The sequence below is a fragment of the Takifugu flavidus genome, chromosome 19 (assembly GCF_003711565.1).
Source record: "Takifugu flavidus isolate HTHZ2018 chromosome 19, ASM371156v2, whole genome shotgun sequence".
NCBI classification, from domain to species: Eukaryota; Metazoa; Chordata; class Actinopteri; order Tetraodontiformes; family Tetraodontidae; genus Takifugu; species Takifugu flavidus.
The window spans coordinates 3630095-3649995 of NC_079538.1; the positions used below are offsets into that span (position 1 = coordinate 3630095).

The following is a 19901-nucleotide window of genomic DNA, read 5'->3' on the forward strand; positions in this document are numbered from 1 at the left end:
AGCCGCGGTTTCCGGCGTCGAGCCGGAATGGGGGGCCTGGACCCAGTTGGTCCCGGACCCAGTCGGCCCCTTACATGCATATTTTAAAGCCACAATTCTCGTCTCCTCATGAACGTGTATGAAACGGAGCGGCACCAGTGCAGCGGAGCGGCTGCGTCCGCTCGGGATGATGGAATGAGTGTTTCTAATCTGGGAAAAAGGATTCCGGCGATGGCTGCAGCCCCCCCCCCCCCCCTCTGGGCAGCAGCAGGTCCCCTCAGGGCTAAAAAAGACCACAGCGATGATTCAGAGACGGCAACAACTTTATTTATTATTTTCAATCACAAAATACACAAGTGCAACATGTACGGCGAGGACAGCACCAGCAGATCAGCAGAATATTCCGTACGATCTCTCTGGTCACGTAAACGATCACCGCTGACCTCAGCACATCTCAGTCTGGCGACACCAACGCTTCGCTACCGGAACAATCAGAGGTCAAAGGTGACTGCGTGGAGAAGCCGACCTGTTCAGCTGAGCCAACAGAGCGTTCTGATCCGATCCGGCGAACGCGTCTGTCACCTTCCTGCCAGTCGGACACTATAAATAGCACTGAGGATTCATACCAATATATTAGCAAATATAAATAAACAGGGCCACAAAGCAAGAGAATATATATATATTTATCTGGCGTGTAAAGGATGAGGGGTCCTCGCGTGACATCACCGTGGGCCCGACGCGCTCGCCACGCACAACCGCTCACGACGTGAAACGACATCGGCTGCTGCCGGGAGAGTGAAGGTCGTGTGGGGGGGGCACAGACAACAAGCCCCCGCAGATCAATACGAGGAGAAAAGCTGGTCGGTTGGAGAGACGGTGAGGTGTAGATGTCTGTGGTCATGGCAACGCCGTCCTTGTGATGGTGGGGGGGCGCCAGCTCCTGAGCGTAGGGCATCCGGGCCGGGGGGTTACCAGTTGTCCAAAAAGTCAAATCCCGTCTTCAGGATGCTGCTGCTGGTGTTGAACTGAGGAGTGGGAGAGGGGGGGGGGTTAGGGTTGCCTGTGGAGGCAAATACGACCATCGTGGAGCAGCTCACCTGGGAAAAGGAGGGGCTGGATGGTAACCCCTCCCCATTCTTCTCCTTCTCCAGGTAGGTGGGGGTGCTGGGAGGCTTGGCCAAGACGTTGGAGGAGAACATCTCATCCAGGGTGTTGCTGACCGATGGCAGGGTGCTCTGGGAGCGCTCCCAGCCCCCGCTGGCCGCGGGCTCGCTGGCCGGCGCCGCCGCGCTCGGCGTGATGGAGATGGATGCCGGAGTGGCGCTGACGGCGCTGGCTGGGGGGGGCTGAGGAGCGGGGGGCTTGGGTGCTCTCTGCTTGGTGGATTTGGCAGGAGCAGGAGGGTCTGCCGGCTCGGAGTCCTGAGAGGAGCAGGAAACAGAAGGATCAGTGAGCAGAGCGCTGAACGTTGCTTTTCCAACCTTCCCTTCGTACCTGGCGCAGATATGAGGGGAGGGGCTTCTCCCCTTTCTCCAGGGACTTGATCTGGCTCGGGGTCAGCGACTGGAAATCAGGCTGCTCTCTCTCCAACTTGGACCTCTCGGCGCTGATCTTCCAGAAGGACGACTCCTCCTCGGGCTTGCGAGCCTCGCTGACAGACACCTTCCGTCACATCGATCAGGGTTGAGAATCGTAAACAAAATTAAAGCAACGAGAAGCAGCGCAGACGTGCACACGTGTCGCACCTTCGGCGTCGGTGTGACTCTTGCGGGTTTTGGGTCGGCCTGCAGGGTCGGATCTCCCTGATCCGCAGAACCCGACAGGCTGAATTCCAGCTGGCTCTGAAAGATGGAAGGACAGAATGTGGAGCTACTCCAGGAAGCCCTGATTCATCAATATGAATATTTCACCTTTGTTTCCCACGAAAAGGGGGCGGAATGCTCATCTTGCCAGGTAAAGTCCTAAAGAAAAAGAGACCAGGAACGCAGCATGAGAGCTTCTATTGGCCGCACAAAACATTTAACACAATGGCAACATTTAGAACGCAGAGGAACGGTGAGCTCGTGAGAGTGGAATGTTCGCCTGTGGGCGGATGATCCCAGTCCTTTCAGAAATTAGTATAATATTGCTAATCTGTAATACAATTGCTAATACAATATTGGGGGCTTTCTTGAGTCTGAAATGTTTTAAAGTATCTTCTTCAATGTTGCACACAAATATTGAATCCTGAAAGTCAAAAACGTGCCATTCTGACCAGCCTCACACAGACACTACGTCACGTACGGCCACATAAGCCTTATTCCAGAAACTGGAGCATGTTTCTGCTCGGTTCTGGACTAAACCTGACCTGACAGTTATAGAACATCGCTGTTCTGCAGGGGTCCGTTTATTCTCAAAGGTTCCTTTGATTTATAATGCTCAGAGCGACAAGAGAAAAAATGGAGCATTTTCCCACCGGCCAACTCGATATTATGTCGAGGTATATTAATAATAATAATAATAATAATAATAGTTCTGAGACATCTGCGTAAGAAACGAGTGAAATGCAGATCAGAGGAATAAATAAACAGGAGAAAAAAATCTACTTTTACAAATAAAAGAGGCCATTTAGACCCCATCATCCTACATGCCGTCAGAATTTCGTGTTCTTTCCGCATTTAGAGTAAAATCCGTTGAGACCGCAGCAACATTCCAGGTCACATTCCAGTGACGTTCGCTGGGAATGCTACGTGGCTAGTTAGCATCTCTAGCACCGCCGACCAAATCTCCCAAATATCCATCAACTAGCCACTCGATTGGTTTTTTAGTACCTCTTCGCCGAAATGGACGATTTTTTGCCCCGTTTCGATCTTGAGTTTGGGGTAACAGTCCACATCTTCCCGGTCGATTCTGTGCATCGCGTATCGGGCTCGGATGTGAGGATCCACGATCCCGCTGTCGATGGCGTTTTCCTGCTCCTGCGGCGTCATCTTCTCCCAGGTCGGCCCGTGTCTGGCTTTGATTCGCTCGCGCTCCTGCATTATTTTCCTCGCCATCGAGTTTATGGAGGAGAAGTATTCGAATTTGATTTTCTCCATCCTTTGAGCACTCAGCCCATCCATGGTTGCGGCGGCCATCTTTGGCTGCGTCCAGCTGTTGTTGTTATTGTGCGGCGGTGTCGGAAGTGGGCGGGGCCTCCTGTCCATCTGCGCCGGTGCTGCCCCCTGGCGGCGCGGAGACCGAGATGCAACCGACCAGAAACAGACAGTAGAGCAACGTGTTGGAGCGACATCTGCGTCGGTGCTGCCCCCTGGCGGCGCGGAGACCGAGATGCAACCGACCAGAAACAGACAGTAGAGCAACGTGTTGGAGCGACATCTGCGTCGGTGCTGCCCCCTGGCGGCGCGGAGACCGAGATGCAACCGACCAGAAACAGACAGTAGAGCAACGTGTTGGAGCGACGTCGGAGTTTAACAGCGACGATCAAAGCAACGAGAAGGTCTAAACACGGACTTTATCCTGACGTTTTTACTATTGTGAAGGTTAATAAAACACTACAGCGATCATCATCTCCTAGAGGTGAATGTAACGCAGAAAAACACGACACAGACTTTATTTATATGGTAATAATAACAACAACAATAATAATAATCGTTAAATGCAAATTGGATATAAATAAATACTACATATCAAATACTTTGACGTTAAAAAGATGCCACGATAAATTCCAGCAAAATAAAAATGTGGTGCATTTAACCCTATTCAATAAATGATGATGTGGCAAAAGGATGCGGATGGGAATAAAATGATGTATTAAAATATTCACATTTATTCACATCTCATGTTTACTCAGAATTTTTTGAACTATTTGAATAGTTTTGTTTTTATCAATCATGTTCAGAAATATGAGGGGAACTAATTAATGGGTGAAATGTCTCGTTAAAAACCCAACTTTTGACCTCTAGCTACTGGGATAAAAAACGAAATCTCTATTACAAGTATTGTTATTACAATTACAAGTGTAGTTCAAAAATGAAGTTACCTTTAATCCCAAATGTGTATTTAGTTTGTGACAGTGACAACACAAGCAGCCACATTTGAAGGCTTTATTTAGAACAACTGTAATGCAACAATAAATGCAAAAACTGGAACAACAGGAATAAGCAGCAATGTAAAATGAACAGTTTCGTGAAACGAGCGCAAAATCCGTTGAGAAAATTGAAATCAAATTTTTCGGGCCCTTCAGGGTCTCAGGCCACAGCGTCCGTTTTAAACGTCACTTCAATCACAGGTTCATTCTGATATAAATATTAAACAAAAGAAGAAAAAACCCACAGAAAATACATATGAATCACTTTCTTTTTTCAGTTTTTGTAGATTTTCTGTACTTCTTTAATTTCTGTGATTTACAAGGATTGTAAAAAAAACACTGTTTTATTTATATATCGGAGAGTAAAAATGAATAAACAGGTGAAACTGTTTATTCGACAGCGTTGGGGGAACCGCTAGGCCTTGCTCTCACTGTTGAAGTGTGGGTGAATGGCGAGAGACAAAGCCGGAAGACTTTTGGACCTTTTCTTTAAGCGGAAATGCAACAAGTAAAAGATTTCTGCTACATTCAGTAAAAGCGAAGCACAAGAGACTGCGAGCATGAAGAGGATGAAGATGGTCTTCTCGGTGGGACGGGACATAAAACACTCCACGGTGAAGGGGCAGGGGGCCCGGGAGCAGACCACCTTCGGGTCCATAATGAACCCGTACAGGTAATACTGCCCCACGATGAAGGCGATCTCCAGGATGATTCGGAAAAATATGGAGGTTATGTAGGTGCCCAGAAGGTTGCCCTTCAGCTCCACGTGGCCCTTCTCATCAGAGTACTTGGGGTACTTGGCAAGGTTGCTCTGACTGTGAGTCTTCATGTATTCTCTCAACTTATTCTCTTTGTGGATGACGTGCAGGACGTGTCCCAGGTAGACCAGCGTGGGTGTGGTGACGAAGATGATCTGGAGGACCCAGAATCGAATGTGCGAGATCGGGAAGGCGTGATCGTAGCAGACGTTCTTACAGCCGGGCTGCTTGGTGTTACAGATCATATTGGACTGCTCATCGCCCCAAACCTGCAGATCCACAGAAGTCAAACAACCTCTATTGAACCAAGAGGAAAGAGCTGAGGAACATCAGCAGGAAAAGGCTGTCAGCCTCAGAAGCTGTCAGCCAGATTTGCATGAACAACGGTGGCCACTAGAGGGCGCGTTTTCTCCAAGACACAGCCCCCCCCCCCAAAATAAGTATAAATGCATAAGTATGACTTAAACAATATATGCATGCGGACACTGACCTTATCAGCTCCAGCTCCAATAATCATGATCCTGAAGATGAAGACCACGCTGAGCCAGACCTTCCCGATGACAGAGGAATGAGACTGGACCTTGTCCAGCAGAGAGGACAGAAAGCCCCACTCACCCATGGTGCAGGATCTGAGCAACAAACGCCAGCCTCATTCACCCGAGCTCATGTGGTCACAACATATTATATCACCCTGATGCATCAAATCAGCCCCAACGTTTACAGTCGGACCCCTAAATAGGAATCATTTCAAACATTCCTGGTGGTGACCCAGTAACTGGAGCTCCAACAAGTCAAGACTGGACGTGTAATTATTGAAAAACCCACTTAAATATGAGTATCGTCACATGTGAGGGCATTTAGCCCTAACCCAAACCCTAACCCTCTAACCCTCTAACCCTCTAACCCTCTAACCCTCTAACCCTAACCCTCTAACCCTAACCCTAACCCAAACCCTAACCCTAACCCAAACCCTAACCCTAACCCTAACCCAAACCCTAACCCTAACCGTCACACGAATCTTCAGCCACAACAACGACAACGTCAGACAGAATCAAGAACTTCACAAAAGTTAAGTCACGTTAAAAGAAAAACCGGTTCTTTTGCTCCATTTTGGTTCCATGGTTCCACTATATTCATCATTTTACAACACGGGTATTTTTCAGATGATCCCAAACCCCAATAAAGCCTCTCTTACCCGACACGAAAGGGCCCCTGGGCAGAAACACGGAGCGGCTCGCGGGCGCAGGAGCACTGTGCCGGTCCCACCACGGCACCTTGAACTTTAGCTGGGATGGCGTTGCGCAAGAGCTGGACGGGTCACGTTGCCGGGACATCTGAAAATGATAAAATGTCGGTGTTGACAGATTTTGGCAGAGTGCTGGCAGGATTGTGCAGGTTAATGATTGTCAGGGCCGTAAAGCTGAAGGTTTCCTGAGACTCCTGTAATTGATCATCATTATCACAGGTAATTAAAGGTAGTTAATCAGAGCGGATCATTCCTATTTCATAGAGGAGATATCTAATTACATCAAAGCCATCTTGATCATTATAAAACTCTCCAGTACAGAACATTTTATCAGGACTCAAAGGGCACCAACATCTGTATTTATGATATGGATCCGATACGTAGATCAGAACTCTTTCTGTGTGTTTATGTGTGTGTGTGTACAGCTACATGATGAGTAGCAAAATACTGATTCTACTAGCAAAGCGAGGACAGGATAGTGAAGTGGGGACATTCTGGCTGGTCCCCACAACTTCAAGGGACCGTTTGAGGAGAAGACGTGGCTCAAAGGTTGAGGAAGGGTTTGGGTTTAGGTTGTGGTTGGGGGTGAGCTGGGATGTTAGAGTTAGGGGGGCGAGCCGGGTCATGTCTCTATAGAGGTAGAAATACAAGGATGTGTGTGGGTGTGTGTGTGTGTGTGCGTGTGTGTGGGTGTGTGTGTGTGTGAGAGAGAGAAAATATTAGATTTAGATGAGAAAATCTGGTTTCATACATTCTTTTGCTGAGGGAATCTCAATTTCTTCTTGCTTTCTGGGCCTCGCAGAGATTTATGATTAAATTTGAACATTCTTACATTCTCATCCATTAAAAATGACTGAATTTAAAAGCTAATATGTAACACTATCGCCGCCACCGCCCTGATACTCAGATAAAGCCATTTTGGCTTTAATGATTAATCAAGGTGACTCCCTGTTCTCTTTTCTCCATATATTGATCTTTCCCAAGTTTGTGTATTGCGTCTGTCTGTGATTGACATTTTCTGGAGGAATCAGATATGAAATTCATTTCAAACTTTGGGATTCAACTCTCCCAGCTCATTATTGACGCTCCTGCGGCGGATATTTGATGTGCGTCACCTCGATATCATCACCACAGACGAGACGAGTCCATTTTCCATCCAAATGTTCATTTATTTAGAAACTATAAAACTTCTGCCTTGGCAGTAAAAACAACCTCTTCAGTAGAATCATCATCATCATCATCATCATCATCATGAGGGATCAACATGGCAATAAGTTAAAGGACACGTTCACAACTGGGCCCTGGTGAGATCCCCGTACAGATTAGCATGTTAGCAGAACATAAATACACTTTGGATTTGTTCGATGGGCTGAGAATGAAGCCGACGTCCCCAACGTGGCTCCACAGACACTCGCGGGGTCAGAAGCACATATATGACGCTTGAATGCTGGCGTGGGTCTGACGAAGGTTTAATGGCGCAGCAGCTGCGTCTCCTCCTTGGCGCCATCCAGGTTCCCGCCGATGCTCTGACCGCGTTCTTTCTCCAGGTTTATCTTGTTCTGCATGAGCGCGTCGTCCACCGTCGGCCATTTGGGAGCGGGCAGGGTGGCGGGGTGCTCCGCCGACGTGAGCTTCTGTGCACGGGACCTGGAGGCACATTTGAGCCTGGTGCACAGGAGGTAGAGCACCTCGACCACGTTGAGGAGCAGGGAGACGCAGGCCACCACCAACATGAAGATGATGAAGATGGTCTTCTCGGTGGGACGGGACATGTAGCACTCCACGGTGAAGGGGCAGGGCTCCCTGGAACAAGGGAACATTGGCACCATGATGAAGCCGTACAGGTAGTACTGGCCCACGATGAAGGCCGCCTCGATGAGGATCTTGAACACGAGCTGGGTCAGGTAGCTCCCCAGCAGGTTTCCTTTGATCTTCACCTTCCCTTTTTCGTCAGTGTACTTGGGCACCTTGAGCAGGCGGCTCCCGCCGGGGCTCAGCAGCTTCTCCCTCAGCTTGTTCTCCTTGTGGATGATGTGCATGGCGTGGCCCAGGTACACCAGCGTCGGCGTGGACACGAAGATGATCTGGAGGACCCAGAAGCGAATGTGCGAAATTGGGAAGGTCCAGTCGTAGCAGACGTTCTCGCAACCGGGTTGCTGAGTGTTGCAGATGAAACCCGACTGCTCGTCGCCCCAAACGCTCTCGGCGCCGGCGCCCAAAACCATGATCCTGAACAGGAAGAGGACGCTCATCCAGATCTTTCCGATGACCGTGGAATGGGACTGGACTTTGTCCAGCAAGGACGACAAGAATCCCCAGTCTCCCATCTTGGTGTCTGATATCAGGCAACGTTCTGTGCTGGGAAACACAAGAAGAAATTTTTTTCTCAGTGATCATTCTGGGATGTTCAGCTTAAAGGGGTCCGTGGACGGACGTCCATCTATGTCCTCCATGTCCTCCCACACATAGTTTCACACAGCTTTTCCATTAAAATGATTAAAACACACAGACACAGCTGAGACGTTCACGAACCCTCCGATCGATACACTGCCGTGTTAAAAATGACTAATTTGTCCCTCTTTTACGACGTGGTTAAGGCAGCGTGCCTCTGCCCCATGAACCCTTCACCTATGGTCAATAATTCCTACAAACAATCAACATGAGCATAGCTTAAATCCAGACTCTAAAGCCTCACGCCAATGAGACGTGAATATTTTTCCAAAAATATGATTGAAAGCATAAAAATAATAACTTCTACGAATTTAAACATCTCAGAACTTCTAAGAATCTACTAAAAAAGACTTAATTGAGTCTCAGATAAAGAAAGGAGGGAAAATTGTTTCTCTAAAAAGCCCCAAATCTTAATATAAAGATTGTAAAGTTTCTTTCCAAGCAGCATCTAAGTTAGCATCTAATAAGACAGTGAATAAGAGCGAAGAGCCCGGAGGAGCCAGAGGTGCTTCCTACCTGCTGACCTGCTCAGGAAGGACTCGCAGCCGCTCGGTGAATCCCTAATGTCGAGGTGGACCTTGGATACGAGTGGCTGGAGGTCAGGGATTGCACAACTGGCGTGAGCGCCGTCACGTTGTGCAGACGTGTAGGCGTGTAATAATTGACAACCACGCTGTTGTTATTACACTTTAATGACTCTGAAGCTTAAAAATGCAGGCAAAGAAGTTGAGATTAAAAATGCACCTGAAGATTATTTGATTTCACAAATTTTCACTTTGTTTTTTCTTGATCAGTTTATAATTGATTGTAAGAAATAGTTAAAGCTGGATGAGAAAAGAGCTGGCAGAGCTTTCCTCTGCCCCCTGGTGGTGGGTTGCAGTAGCAAAGTCTTGAATTTCCTTTAGACGTACGATCGGCTTCCTTAAGTTTCTGTGTATTGGTGTATTTCTGATTAAGCTCGTTTGTCTCTGCAGCTTCCGTCCATCTTTGGGAGTCACATCAGAATTGTCACCATTTTTATAGCGAATGTTACAAATTGATGAAAATCAGACCATGACATCATCAAAAGCACAGAAATGCATTGTTTTATATATACATCAATTAAAAAAACTGAAAAATGACAAACCATAATGATCATATAATGTAGCTGTAGCGAGCAATGCTAATAAAAGAGCATTTTTGGCTAGTTTAAAGCTCTCCTTCCATGTAACGTGGAACTATTTGAATAAGCTGCCCCCCCAGTGCCCCAGTGCCCCAGCGGGTCAGATAAAGGGCGTGGCTCCGTCCGTCAGATACGGACCTCCCCCTTGCTCTTGCTGTCAGGTGAGATGATACTGGGGACCTCGTTGGCCCCGCCGGTGATCCTCTTCCCCCCCCTCTGCTCTTTATGCTGCTCCAGCTCCAGGTTGATACAATTTTGGATCATCTCATCGGAGATTTTGAAAGCTTTCCTTCCCGAAACCGGGGGCGTCACGGGCGTCACCGTGTAGTCCTGCCTCCTCGCCATGCACTCCTTCGTCGCTTTCACGCACAGGTAGAACAGCTCCACCAGGCTGAGGGCCAGGGAGACGACTGCCGCCACCAGCATGAACCAGATGATGACCGACTTCTCCGTAGGCCTGGACAGGAAGCAGTCCACCTTGTGGGGGCAGGGGTGGCGCTGGCAGACGTAGCGAGAGTCCAGGGTGAAGCCAAAGAGGAAGTACTGGCCGGCGATGAAGACAACTTCCAGCAGGATCTTGGCCAGCAGGTGGAAGGTGTAACTGCGGAGGAGGCGGCCGCGGATGCTGATCTTGCCAGAGCTTTTGATGTACTTGGGAACTTTGTAGGTCCTGAGGAACAGACACGCCTGAGCATCCAACTCGGCCTGTTTCTTCATCTTTTCCTTCTCCTTTGAAGAAATCAGAGCGTGATGGATTAATACAAAAAAGCAAAATTCTGCCGTAAAGCTGCGTTACCAGGTTACCGCTAAAAACGAACTAGCTCAAGTTAACCGCCACCTGAACTATATTTACATGGCGTCCGCTACAGCCGAGCTGGTCTCTAGGAGCTTTGCAGAATCCCAAAGCCTGACCTCCGGAGAAGCAACAGTGGCAGGAAAAACGTCCGTTAACAGGCAGAAACCTCCTACAGGACCGCACGTCTCTGTTGCTAACAGCAAAACATGAGCCTTTTTCAGCAGGTGAGTCTAAATCAAGCTTCTACCTTCTTCTCAATGTGGATCACGTGGAGGACGTGGCCGAGGTAGAGCAGCTTCGGCGTCGCTATGGCAATAATCTGAAGAAACCAGAAGCGCACGTGAGAGATGGGGAACGCGAGGTCGTAGCAGACGTTCTCACAGCCCGGCTGCTGAGTGTTGCAGACAAAGTCAGACTGCTCATCACCCCACACCTGGACAGATGTGAGAGCAGAGGTGAGACACAAATACACCTGTGGAGGCACAGACAACAGGCAGAGAGGTGAGGGCGTGATCAGACCTTGTCGGCGGCGGTCTGCAGCACCAGGATGCGGAAGACAAAAAGCACGGTGAGCCAAACCTTGCCCAGAACTGTGGAGTGACTCTGCACTTTATCCAACAGGCGGCCCAACAAATCCCACTCGCCCATTTCAGCCGTGGATCTGCTTCCTGAGGGAGAAAGTGGGGCGTGAGAGGCTTCATCAGGAGGGGCTCGTGCACCTCCAGGGAATCCTTGAACGCTTTGTTCCTCCTGAACTGGATGTTCCGTGGAGGCGATACAGGAATCACTGTTGGCTGGAAAGTCAGGACAGACAGCAGCGATTCCTAGCAAGGACGCTGGGAGTTTGTTGGGAGTTTTCTGATAGGAGGCGCAGCTGCTGATTTGGAGGCTACACAACAGGGAAGCTTCACCCTGGTTGACACCAGGCGAGGCTCAAACAGGCTGCCAGGACAAAATGGAGGCAAAGAATTCAAATCATCCTTTGTTCCTTTTAAATCACAGTAACATCCCAGATTGTCGACCACCACGAGTTTAATTCGATTTTACGTGTTGTTCCGAAGCGTCATCACACATTTCTGCCGACGGCAACGTTGTGCCACCTTTCAGGAACCTTCGGTGTTCAGATGATACCACAGAATTCCATCTCCACATTCAGCTGCAACCTAAAACCTGAGATGTGATAAAACTGGACAAAAGTCCCATCACAGCCCACAGAGCTGCTGACTTCACCCACTTACCTGAACAAACGCTGGAGAAGAGCTGTGAGCAGGGAGCGTGTGTGGAGGTGCACCAGGCGCCCGAGTGAAGAAACAGTCATTGTTTGGTGGACAACTTATCTCGAAGGACACTGAGGAAGAGCTCCCAACAAATCAAAGGTCTGGAATAATGGAAACACGCTTCCATCCCAGTCATGGCCGCTGTCAGCTGGTCGGTCCCTGAGAGCCGGACCCTGGTGTTCCGGATCAGGTCCTTGCTGCCCCTCAGGGACGGCTGAAGGCCGAGGTCAATAACTGGCCAATGAAGAACCCTTGTTGCTATGGAAACGTATAAAATCAAGAGTTGTCTTTATCCGCATTGCTGTCAATGTAAGAAGTTTGACCCATATCTAAAATATATAGAAGCTTCTAAACTATCATATATTCTAGTTTTAAGAATATTTACTTGCAGTTATATATCTTTTTTTATTTTGGTATTTTTCTACAACTGTATCCTCCCTCACATTTCAGCATGAAATCCATTCATGCCGCCTGGATCACGGAAACCAGCTTCCCACGGGGAGGGGGGGGGGCTGAAGTCCGCCATGGCGTCGGCTCGGTGACGCCCATCATTCACGCCCCCCTGGCGGCGGTAGCTCAGTGTGGGTCCTCGGTGTAACCCCAAAGCACCTCCAGACCACTGCTGAGGTGCCCTTGAGCCAGGCACAGAGGCCCCTGTGATGAGCTGGCAACTCATCCAGGGGTGTAGCCTGCCCCCCCCCCCCAGAAATGGATCTGAACACGGCATCAGTGACCGACAGCAAATGATGTGACATCTGTCCACTTTAATGCAAAGCTTTATTTTCCTACAAGATACTTCACAGATGCTGTCCAGTGCTTTAAACTGCTGCACACACACACACACACACACACACACACACACACACACACACACAATAACATCCCATAATTGCCATCTTGGACGCCAACAGATGAACAGATGGTGTTTCTAGATGAAATGTCTGCACATGTCTGATCTCCTCATGATCAAAACCTACAAACCTACGGTGGGAGCAGGTTCCCGGGTGACGGCAGTCAGGCAGCGTCAGGTTGTCAGGAATCTATAGTAATAATATAATATATAATCTGTAATAAAAGGAGTGTGGGAGAGTAACACAGCCAGCTCTGCTGCCAAAAGACAGGTGATGCTGATGTTCAGCACGAGCCGACGAGCATCCGTGAGCCAAACACCCAGATCCATTCCGGAACACATTTCATGAGTCTCCACTGTGAAGTTGAAGCAGAGAGAAGCAGAAGTTATACAGACGTGCTGAACACAGGTGGAGTGTTCACAGGTTGGGCGGTGACCTGCAGGGTGTGGGGCCAGTAGCCTGTGGTCCTGCTGGAGACGCCCAGAGTGGAGATGGCGTGGCGAGCGTAGACCTCCGGCTTGGGTGTGAACCAGCCTGAACGTGTGCAGCTTGATGATGAAGGCTGGTGCTCAGGCAAAGCAAGCTACCCACAAAAGCAAGCAAGCGCGTCAATAGATGCAGACGCGGTCTGATCGTCCGCCTGGAGGATTCCCACTAAATTAAAGGGTCTGAAACCGACGACACCAGCAGCTATCTTAGCAAAATTCCCCAGAAATAGATTTGGTTTTTTAAAACCCCCCAATGAGAAAACATACCTGGAAAGGAGTCAGACTTTGAACAAAGATGCCGGCGTCGCTGTACTCAAAGTGAAGAGCTCTTGACAGCTGATCCAGGTAGCCCTAAAGACGACGGGAGACAACTGTTGGGATCACAGAGGTGCACGCAGACGCAGGAATGCCTGACAGCCCGTGGTCTGGCCCGATATCAGCCGATATCCCGGCGTAACTCACAGTGGAGGCGGTCAGCGTCACTCGTGCAGGCAGAGGTCTGCAGCAGGCGCTGGACGAGATGTTGACCACCGCTCCTCTGCTGCGCTCCACCATCCCCGGCAGCACCAAGCGCACCATCAGAGTGGCCGAGGCGATGTTGTTATTCACCAACTCCAACAGGTGCTGCTCTGGTGTCTCTAACAGGTTCTGGGAGGACAGGGGGTGACCCACGCAGTTCACCAGGAAGCCAATGTCTTTACCCCTCAGGGCTTCTTTGATGGGTTTACAGGCCGCCTGGTCCAAGGGGAAGTCGGTTCGGGCGACAACGGCTTCCACTCCGTAGCTGTGCATGAGCGATGAAGCAATGTCAGCGAGGGCTGGGTGATCGGGACCCACTAAAATGATGCAGACACCGTTCCGGGCCAGCTCCTCTGCATATGCTCTGGCCACAGGTTCTGATACACCTGGAAGAAGGTGACACCTCCGGTCAGTGGTGACGACAGTATCAAAGCATCTGGCAAAGACCAGTGAACAATAGTGCTTTGCACAAACAGCCTGACGAGCAAATCTACAACGTGAAGTAATTTTCTTCCCTGTTGCATTCGTACCATTGATCACAGCCCAGTCTCCGAATCTTTGGGTTAACCTCTTGGTCGGGATCATTCTTGGCAGGAAATGCACCCTGACCATGGTGCAGCAGTCTCTCAGGAGCAGAACAGCTGTGCCAGCCGCGTAAAGAGCCCCGACCAGGGCCAGGGTTTCATAGTAAAAACTGCACGATCGAGAAATTTCTCTGTACAAAAGCTGGAAGCTGTCAACCGCCGCCATAGTAGCGCAGCCACTGTTTTTAAAGGGCGTCCGTGGTTAAATCTGAGGGAATTAATGCTAACTACGACCAACGGCGTTTTAAGAAAACATTTTCCCCTGACCCACTTAACAATCTTCTCATGAACTTTCAACTTTACACCAGAAACAACATGTAAAAACTGTCGTCAGTGCCTGATCTGTACCCGGAACACGAGCTGCTCCACATCCCTTCTGCGCATGCGCGGAACTGTGCGCACGCGCAGATGTGACTGATTTGTATTCGTCATGAACAATCGAGGCAGTATGACGTCATCGAAAAGGCTTTATATATTTGAAATCAAAGAATAGACTTGACAAGCAAAAGAAAATAAACCAGTTAGAGATTAATTACGGGCGCAGTTTTCTTGGATGCACGATAAAGTTGTGATATACAGTTTAAATACCACATGACTTTTTTTGGCTTTTAAGTTTACATTTGCAATTGTGAGATTTGGCAAATTAAAACTAAGAAAATATATAAGGTGGTCCTTCCATTGTAGTAATTGAAACTAAATTGTTTTTATAATTGGTGAGAAATTATGCACGAGTATAGGAGTCCTTTATTGGAGAGATGCTTTAATTTCATTTATTTATTAAGCAGTTAAGGAAATGCAGAAACATTTATGCAAAATTAAAGTGGTTCCAAAACACACCAGAAGTAGACTAAAGGAACAGGTGACTTTAAAAAGAAATGTGAATTACAGAAAGTAGAACAAAAAAGCAAAAGCAAGAGGAGCAATTGGTAAAATCATTGAAGGTATTCCAAGTCCAACTGCAGGGCTGATGTGGGCTTCCTATTAATTTCTGAAATATTTTTAGTCCCAAAACTAAAATTCAGTTCAAACTAGCATAGCTAAAATGCTGGGGTTGCCATGGACAAACCCATCATTGGAATGAGGTACCAATGCACCAATAACCATCTGGAAATAGTTTTACAACAAAAGCCATTTTGAGCTGTTGCAGTTTCTATCTGATTGGAACGTCATTTAAATGAATGCTGTGTCCATAGAATAAACCCTGCCTTGTGTGTATTACCCATGTGTTTATCGTGCATGTGCCAAAGCCGGGGGTGTTCCAGGTTTACCATAAGGTGTCTTGATGACAATGTAAATTTTTAACGCAAGCGTAAAGCTGTCTGGAATGCTCTTGTGTGTGTGTGTGTGTTTTTAAAGTCTAATTTATTTGTGTTACAGGATTGTGTGACAGAAACCATCAATGGTAGAAAACAGACAAAGTTTGAGGATTTTGACTTGTTTCTTTGAGGAATGCATTGATACCAGGATGAGGAACATTTAACATCAGGATACAAAATGGTTGAGGTAGTAAAATTGTTCCTTCAAATAAGGCACAACGCTGGATAAATAGAAAAGAGGCAGTGACGTTCCAATAATTAGATGAACTGCTACAGCTCACCGTAAAGAACCAGCACAGAAGCGCCACACATGCCTCTGAGCACATTGGACCCTTGATCATGTGCAATCTTGGACCAACAAACAGCAGCTCCACCATGTGGGCTTTCCCGGGGTCTGGACGCGTACCCCTGGCTGTGTCATACATGCCAAAGTCAGCATCCCTGTAGATGATGCTCTGTATGGACACGGCGAAGCCCTGATACAATCCCCTCGAGCCATGGAACTGGGAAGTCTTTGGTGACCAAGCAGTCACCAATGCAACATCAATAGACAGATGGATACAGGCAAAGTTGAGAAGGTACAGGAAATCCTGGATGTTGCCCCCCGGAGGCAGAACTGGGTGTTTGTCAAGGAAGAGCCTCTTGTACTTGCCTTTGCAGGCAAAGCTGAGGGCCTGGGTGGTGAACTACCTTATGACATTGGTAAGGTTACCACTCCAGAATGACAAAAGCACCCTGTTCCTTGGGGATAGGGCCGACAGTCATCGATGCTTGTCAGCTGTAATCTGCCTGAGCTGAAGAAGCAGCTTCACTCTCTCAACCAGCCAAGAAGTCCTTAGTGAACGCAATAGCTTGCTCTGATCTTGATAGATTAAATGTACGAAGAATTACACCGGTTCCCTCTTCCAGCGACTGAGGCCTCCTTCTTCCGGTTTTACGGCAGTGGCATCCCCTCCTGCTACTAGGGGTGGACCAGAAACTAGTCTATTCCACCACCACAACATACATACATGAATGCATTCATACACTACACACAGCCTTTCTCTTTACACCATGATTACCCGACTTATATATATATATATAGAAAGCCCCGCGTCCGTTTGGAACTTCAATATTCTACGTAAAGCAGGACGAGACTTCATGCAGACCCCGCCTTCTTTCACACGTCACTTCCCAGTGTCTACGGATGCCGTGATGGGACAATTGTTAGCATACTTTATGACGTTAAGACAGACTCGCCTTCCTTTAGGACACGACGTGATGTATGAGGGTGCACATCACGCAAACATTGCCTCAGGTGACCTCATACGCAACTGTGATGCATTGAAGAGCAGCTAGTAAAGCCGCGGCAACATAGCGCGCACATTTAGCGCTGTCGTACCCAGCGATTGTAAAACTCAGATTATGTTATTTATTCGCAGCGACCACCAATATAGATTTTGCCTCGTTTATCGACATTCCCCTGTTATCCTTTATTAACGTTTTAAATAGATTTTGTATAAATTCCCATAATTCGGATGTTCACGAAGGACTCCCACAATGCAACGCAGCTTGCCTTCATGAGACGTTTCCATAGAGACGTGACAGCAACAGGCAAGCGTCTTCAACAATATTAACATAATAAAAGCTTTTAGAAATCGGAAGTATGTATGTACTTTATATACTGTAAGAGGAGGATTTAAGATTCGCTCGGGAGCATAGTTTTTAGCCATTGTCTTAAGCTAGCTGAGCTACAATGGTATTTTAGCAGCAATAAGCTACAATCTTCGCTTTATATTTTGTATTTGTGCAGGAAACATTTATGTTGAGTTATAAATAGCTGATTTCTACGATACGATTGTATCACGTCGTTACTTTACTGAATCCAGATGCTAACACTTCTATTCCTCGTGGATTAGCAGCAACCATCCCTCAGCTCTGGACGCATCACATCGGGCTCCAGCGGTGCTTCTCGGCCGTAACGTCGCTCCTTCTCCTGAAGGTCCAACACGGAACATGTCGGAGCCGTCAGCTGACGATGACATGGGGTTTCTGCTCAAGGAGCTCCTGAGAAGCATCAGTGACAAGATCACCGCTGCTCCATCAACGGGCAGTGCTGAGGAGGTCCTGCTGCACCTGGAGGAGACCGACAAAAACTTCCACAAGTAAAAATGGGAAATAGAAACTAAACCTTTTCATTACATTTTTTCACAGAATGATGATAAAACAGGTTTGGTTAAATTTGCTAATTGGCCCCATCAAGGCTATACGTTTGATCACAGACCTTTTTATGGGCCTGGATATGACTTATTTTTGGATACAGTGGCCTTTGCCCCCCCCCCCCCCCCCCACACACACACACACACACAAACACACACACACACACACTTCACAATAGTCTAAAGTAACACTATGAATTGCAAATAGGCAGATTAGATTTGCTCGATATCAGACTGGTGACCTGGATGTGCTTCTCACCCTCAAAATGACCTAATAACTTTATATCGGTCCCTTAATTAAAAGGCCTAGATATTGTAACAATCTTCACTTAAAAGATTCCACTGCAACCCCCCAAAACACTCGGAGAAAAGCTTCGGGTACAGACAGTCCAACAGGCAACAGAAATCATGTTAAGTGATGATTAATATCAGCATGTGAACCGAGTTTCTTTTTGTTTTTCATGTGGCACCATTAAAATATACAGTTTTTATTGTCTTTGCAGCTATGACTTTGTAAAATACCTCCGTGGCTATGTTGAGAGTTCACTGGGGACTGTGGTGGAGCATGAAACCAAGACGTTGATCAGAGGAGATGGCCAACATGCCATAGACTCGCATCTTGAAGCCTTCACCCATGCTGTCACCCAGAAGACTAGAGGTTCAGCAGAGTGAGAAAAATGTACATTTTTAACGTTTCAAGAGACGATGCATTCAATGCCCTCAGGACATGGAATCGTCTGAACGTTTCAGTTGCTGCCTTTGATGTGCACAATGACCACAATCCTACTTTCTTATCCAGAAACTGTATCCAAGCCATGATCTAAGTAAAAATATGTTTCTTTTCACCCTGGAAATGAAAAACATATTGTGTCAGTGTGTTTTCACTGTGACCTTTGCACAGGTACCAGCAGATGATGCAAACCTTGAAGAACAGCATGAGCCTGGTGGTGGAGTCTTTAATCAAGAACTGTGAGGAGGATCAGAGGCAGAAGGAGGTTTTAGTCCAAGAGAAGCAGCACATTCAGTCCAGCAGCCAGTACAATTACAACGACAACTGTTCTGACAGTGACTCCTCATTCAATCAGGTTAAATTCGCCCGGTTGGTCCAACACATCACATCGCTGTCAATGACTGAGGTTTTTTCTTTCTTTGTCCTTGCCTCTCCAGAGCTATACCTTCATTAGACAGGAGCAAGTGCAAGCTTTGGCTGAACAACTTGACCCAAGCTGGCCCAAACAGGTAAAAATTCTCAGCCAGTTCCAAAGTTTAGAGTTTCCTCAGTTCTTTCTGCTTTCTGCAGTCTATAACTGGCAGCCTGGCTCCTCTTAACAAGCGTTACCCAGTGAGCAGAACACGCTACCAGACCAAAGCGTCGTCCCACTGATCATGATGGAGAGTTTTCTGTATGAAGCAGCATTTTTCTGCTGCTGTCATGTCTTTGCACCACTGCTGATGGATAGCTTCATGAAATGAGTAGAGCTATATTTACTTTACAGGCTCTTCTGCCAGTGTGTGAATCAATGAATGGGTAACAATGAATGAGTGTGTTAGCTGCTAACTCTTTGGCCCTGTTGCTGGCGGACCCCCACGAAACAACGGGCCCCTGAAGCGCCTCTATCGGTGCGAACATCGCTGGCGCGCTGAAGCAACGTGCGTGTGCTTTCAGGTGCGCTGGGAAGCCCTGCAGGCGCTCTGCTCTGCCCCTCCCTCAGATGTGCTGAGCTGTGAGAACGGGAGCAGCCTGCATAAACACCTGGCAGCAGCCCTGGCGGACCCCGACCTCAGCGTGAGCCCAGACATCCTCACATTACATCAGTGGGATTCGTTGTTCTTGCAAATCGTTTGAGCTGACGCGATGATGCTGTCCTGCCACACTTCATTAGAGGCTTCACCCAAGACTCGACAGCTCAGGGACTAATGTTATTAATTGTCATTATTTATGTCTTTGCTTTGGTACTTTTGAGGTCGACTATATTTATAAAGCACATTTAAACCGGTCAGTGCCGCACGGACAAAAAGGATTTCACCATTACCATAAATTGAAGAAAAAGAGGCGGATTTGGTTGGTGTTGGTAAATCCTGCCTGTTGTAAGTGTGTCCATGTCCCCGACCTCTACAGGATGCAGTGCTGCATTTCTTTGCAAAGAGCTTCTCTTCTTCTCCCCTGAAAATGACCCGAGAGCTCTACACCATCTTAGGTAGAGTGT

At 47.8% G+C, this 19901-nt stretch overlaps 6 protein-coding genes and 1 long non-coding RNA gene across 9 annotated transcripts in view; 1 reads left to right on the forward strand and 6 right to left on the reverse strand.

Annotated features, from left to right (window-relative positions):
• The window catches only part of LOC130516352 (uncharacterized), a 235224-nt gene that overhangs the window by 23618 nt on the left and 191705 nt on the right, over positions 1–19901 (reverse strand). The gene's annotated exons all lie outside the window — the stretch shown is intronic.
• Positions 285–3133, reverse strand: c19h1orf198 (chromosome 19 C1orf198 homolog). Of its 2 annotated transcripts, none has more exons than XM_057017318.1 (6): positions 2790–3133; positions 1890–1940; positions 1716–1820; positions 1474–1617; positions 1077–1400; positions 285–1004 (listed from the first exon to the last, which is right to left on the reverse strand). In XM_057017318.1, the coding sequence occupies exons 1-6, from the start codon at positions 3093–3095 to the stop codon at positions 948–950; spliced, it is 987 nt and encodes a 328-aa protein (XP_056873298.1). In that variant the 5' UTR covers positions 3096–3133; the 3' UTR covers positions 285–947. The 2 variants fall into 2 exon arrangements, with proteins under 2 accessions (XP_056873298.1, XP_056873296.1); XM_057017316.1 differs by having other exon boundaries at positions 1474–1641; positions 1725–1820; positions 2790–3131.
• On the reverse strand, positions 4051–6181 carry LOC130516323 (gap junction Cx32.2 protein-like). Its single transcript, XM_057017354.1, has 3 exons — positions 6002–6181; positions 5297–5435; positions 4051–5075 (listed from the first exon to the last, which is right to left on the reverse strand). The coding sequence occupies exons 2-3, from the start codon at positions 5423–5425 to the stop codon at positions 4464–4466; spliced, it is 741 nt and encodes a 246-aa protein (XP_056873334.1). The 5' UTR covers positions 5426–5435; positions 6002–6181; the 3' UTR covers positions 4051–4463.
• Positions 7201–9145, reverse strand: gja13.1 (gap junction protein alpha 13.1). Its single transcript, XM_057017336.1, has 2 exons — positions 9020–9145; positions 7201–8410 (listed from the first exon to the last, which is right to left on the reverse strand). The coding sequence occupies exon 2, from the start codon at positions 8377–8379 to the stop codon at positions 7522–7524; it is 858 nt and encodes a 285-aa protein (XP_056873316.1). The 5' UTR covers positions 8380–8410; positions 9020–9145; the 3' UTR covers positions 7201–7521.
• On the reverse strand, positions 9178–12057 carry LOC130516309 (gap junction Cx32.7 protein-like). Of its 2 annotated transcripts, XM_057017330.1 has the most exons (4): positions 11700–12057; positions 10981–11129; positions 10709–10894; positions 9178–10394 (listed from the first exon to the last, which is right to left on the reverse strand). In XM_057017330.1, exons 2-4 carry the CDS (start codon positions 11107–11109, stop codon positions 9792–9794), a joined length of 918 nt encoding a protein of 305 aa, XP_056873310.1. In that variant the 5' UTR covers positions 11110–11129; positions 11700–12057; the 3' UTR covers positions 9178–9791. The 2 variants fall into 2 exon arrangements, with proteins under 2 accessions (XP_056873310.1, XP_056873312.1); XM_057017332.1 differs by lacking the exon at positions 11700–12057 and having other exon boundaries at positions 10981–11693.
• Positions 12497–14569, reverse strand: hsdl1 (hydroxysteroid dehydrogenase like 1). Its single transcript, XM_057017329.1, has 5 exons — positions 14127–14569; positions 13540–13982; positions 13345–13428; positions 13026–13172; positions 12497–12944 (listed from the first exon to the last, which is right to left on the reverse strand). The coding sequence occupies exons 1-5, from the start codon at positions 14344–14346 to the stop codon at positions 12873–12875; spliced, it is 966 nt and encodes a 321-aa protein (XP_056873309.1). The 5' UTR covers positions 14347–14569; the 3' UTR covers positions 12497–12872.
• Positions 16681–19901, forward strand: part of tbc1d32 (TBC1 domain family, member 32) — a 40168-nt gene continuing 36947 nt past the window's right edge. Inside the window, 7 exon segments of the mRNA XM_057017234.1 lie at positions 16681–17089; positions 17395–17640; positions 18198–18362; positions 18596–18779; positions 18862–18933; positions 19361–19480; positions 19814–19892. Coding sequence (XP_056873214.1) covers positions 17492–17640; positions 18198–18362; positions 18596–18779; positions 18862–18933; positions 19361–19480; positions 19814–19892 — 769 coding nt within the window. The 5' untranslated portion in view covers positions 16681–17089; positions 17395–17491.

Excerpts from the sequence above, each read along its gene's own strand:
- hsdl1 (XM_057017329.1), bottom strand. The coding sequence starts at position 14,346 with ATGGCGGCGGTTGACAGCTTCCAGCTTTTGTACAGAGAAATTTCTCGA. Across the intron at positions 13,173-13,344 it reads AAAGTCTGACTCCTTTCCAG|CTTGCTTTGCCTGAGCACCA; the intron begins GTATGTTTTCTC and ends TTTTGTGGGTAG. Across the intron at positions 12,945-13,025 it reads ACTGGCCCCACACCCTGCAG|TGGAGACTCATGAAATGTGT; the intron begins GTCACCGCCCAA and ends TCAACTTCACAG.
- LOC130516323 (XM_057017354.1), bottom strand. The coding sequence starts at position 5,425 with ATGGGTGAGTGGGGCTTTCTGTCCTCTCTGCTGGACAAGGTCCAGTCT. Across the intron at positions 5,076-5,296 it reads TTGGAGCTGGAGCTGATAAG|GTTTGGGGCGATGAGCAGTC; the intron begins GTCAGTGTCCGC and ends GTGGATCTGCAG.
- c19h1orf198 (XM_057017316.1), bottom strand. The coding sequence starts at position 3,095 with ATGGCCGCCGCAACCATGGATGGGCTGAGTGCTCAAAGGATGGAGAAA. Across the intron at positions 1,642-1,724 it reads GAGTCACACCGACGCCGAAG|GTGTCTGTCAGCGAGGCTCG; the intron begins GTGCGACACGTG and ends ATGTGACGGAAG. Across the intron at positions 1,005-1,076 it reads CCAGCCCCTCCTTTTCCCAG|TTCAACACCAGCAGCAGCAT; the intron begins GTGAGCTGCTCC and ends CCCACTCCTCAG.
- LOC130516309 (XM_057017330.1), bottom strand. The coding sequence starts at position 11,109 with ATGGGCGAGTGGGATTTGTTGGGCCGCCTGTTGGATAAAGTGCAGAGT. Across the intron at positions 10,895-10,980 it reads TGCAGACCGCCGCCGACAAG|GTGTGGGGTGATGAGCAGTC; the intron begins GTCTGATCACGC and ends ACATCTGTCCAG. Across the intron at positions 10,395-10,708 it reads TGATCCACATTGAGAAGAAG|GAGAAGGAAAAGATGAAGAA; the intron begins GTAGAAGCTTGA and ends ATTTCTTCAAAG.
- gja13.1 (XM_057017336.1), bottom strand. The coding sequence starts at position 8,379 with ATGGGAGACTGGGGATTCTTGTCGTCCTTGCTGGACAAAGTCCAGTCC.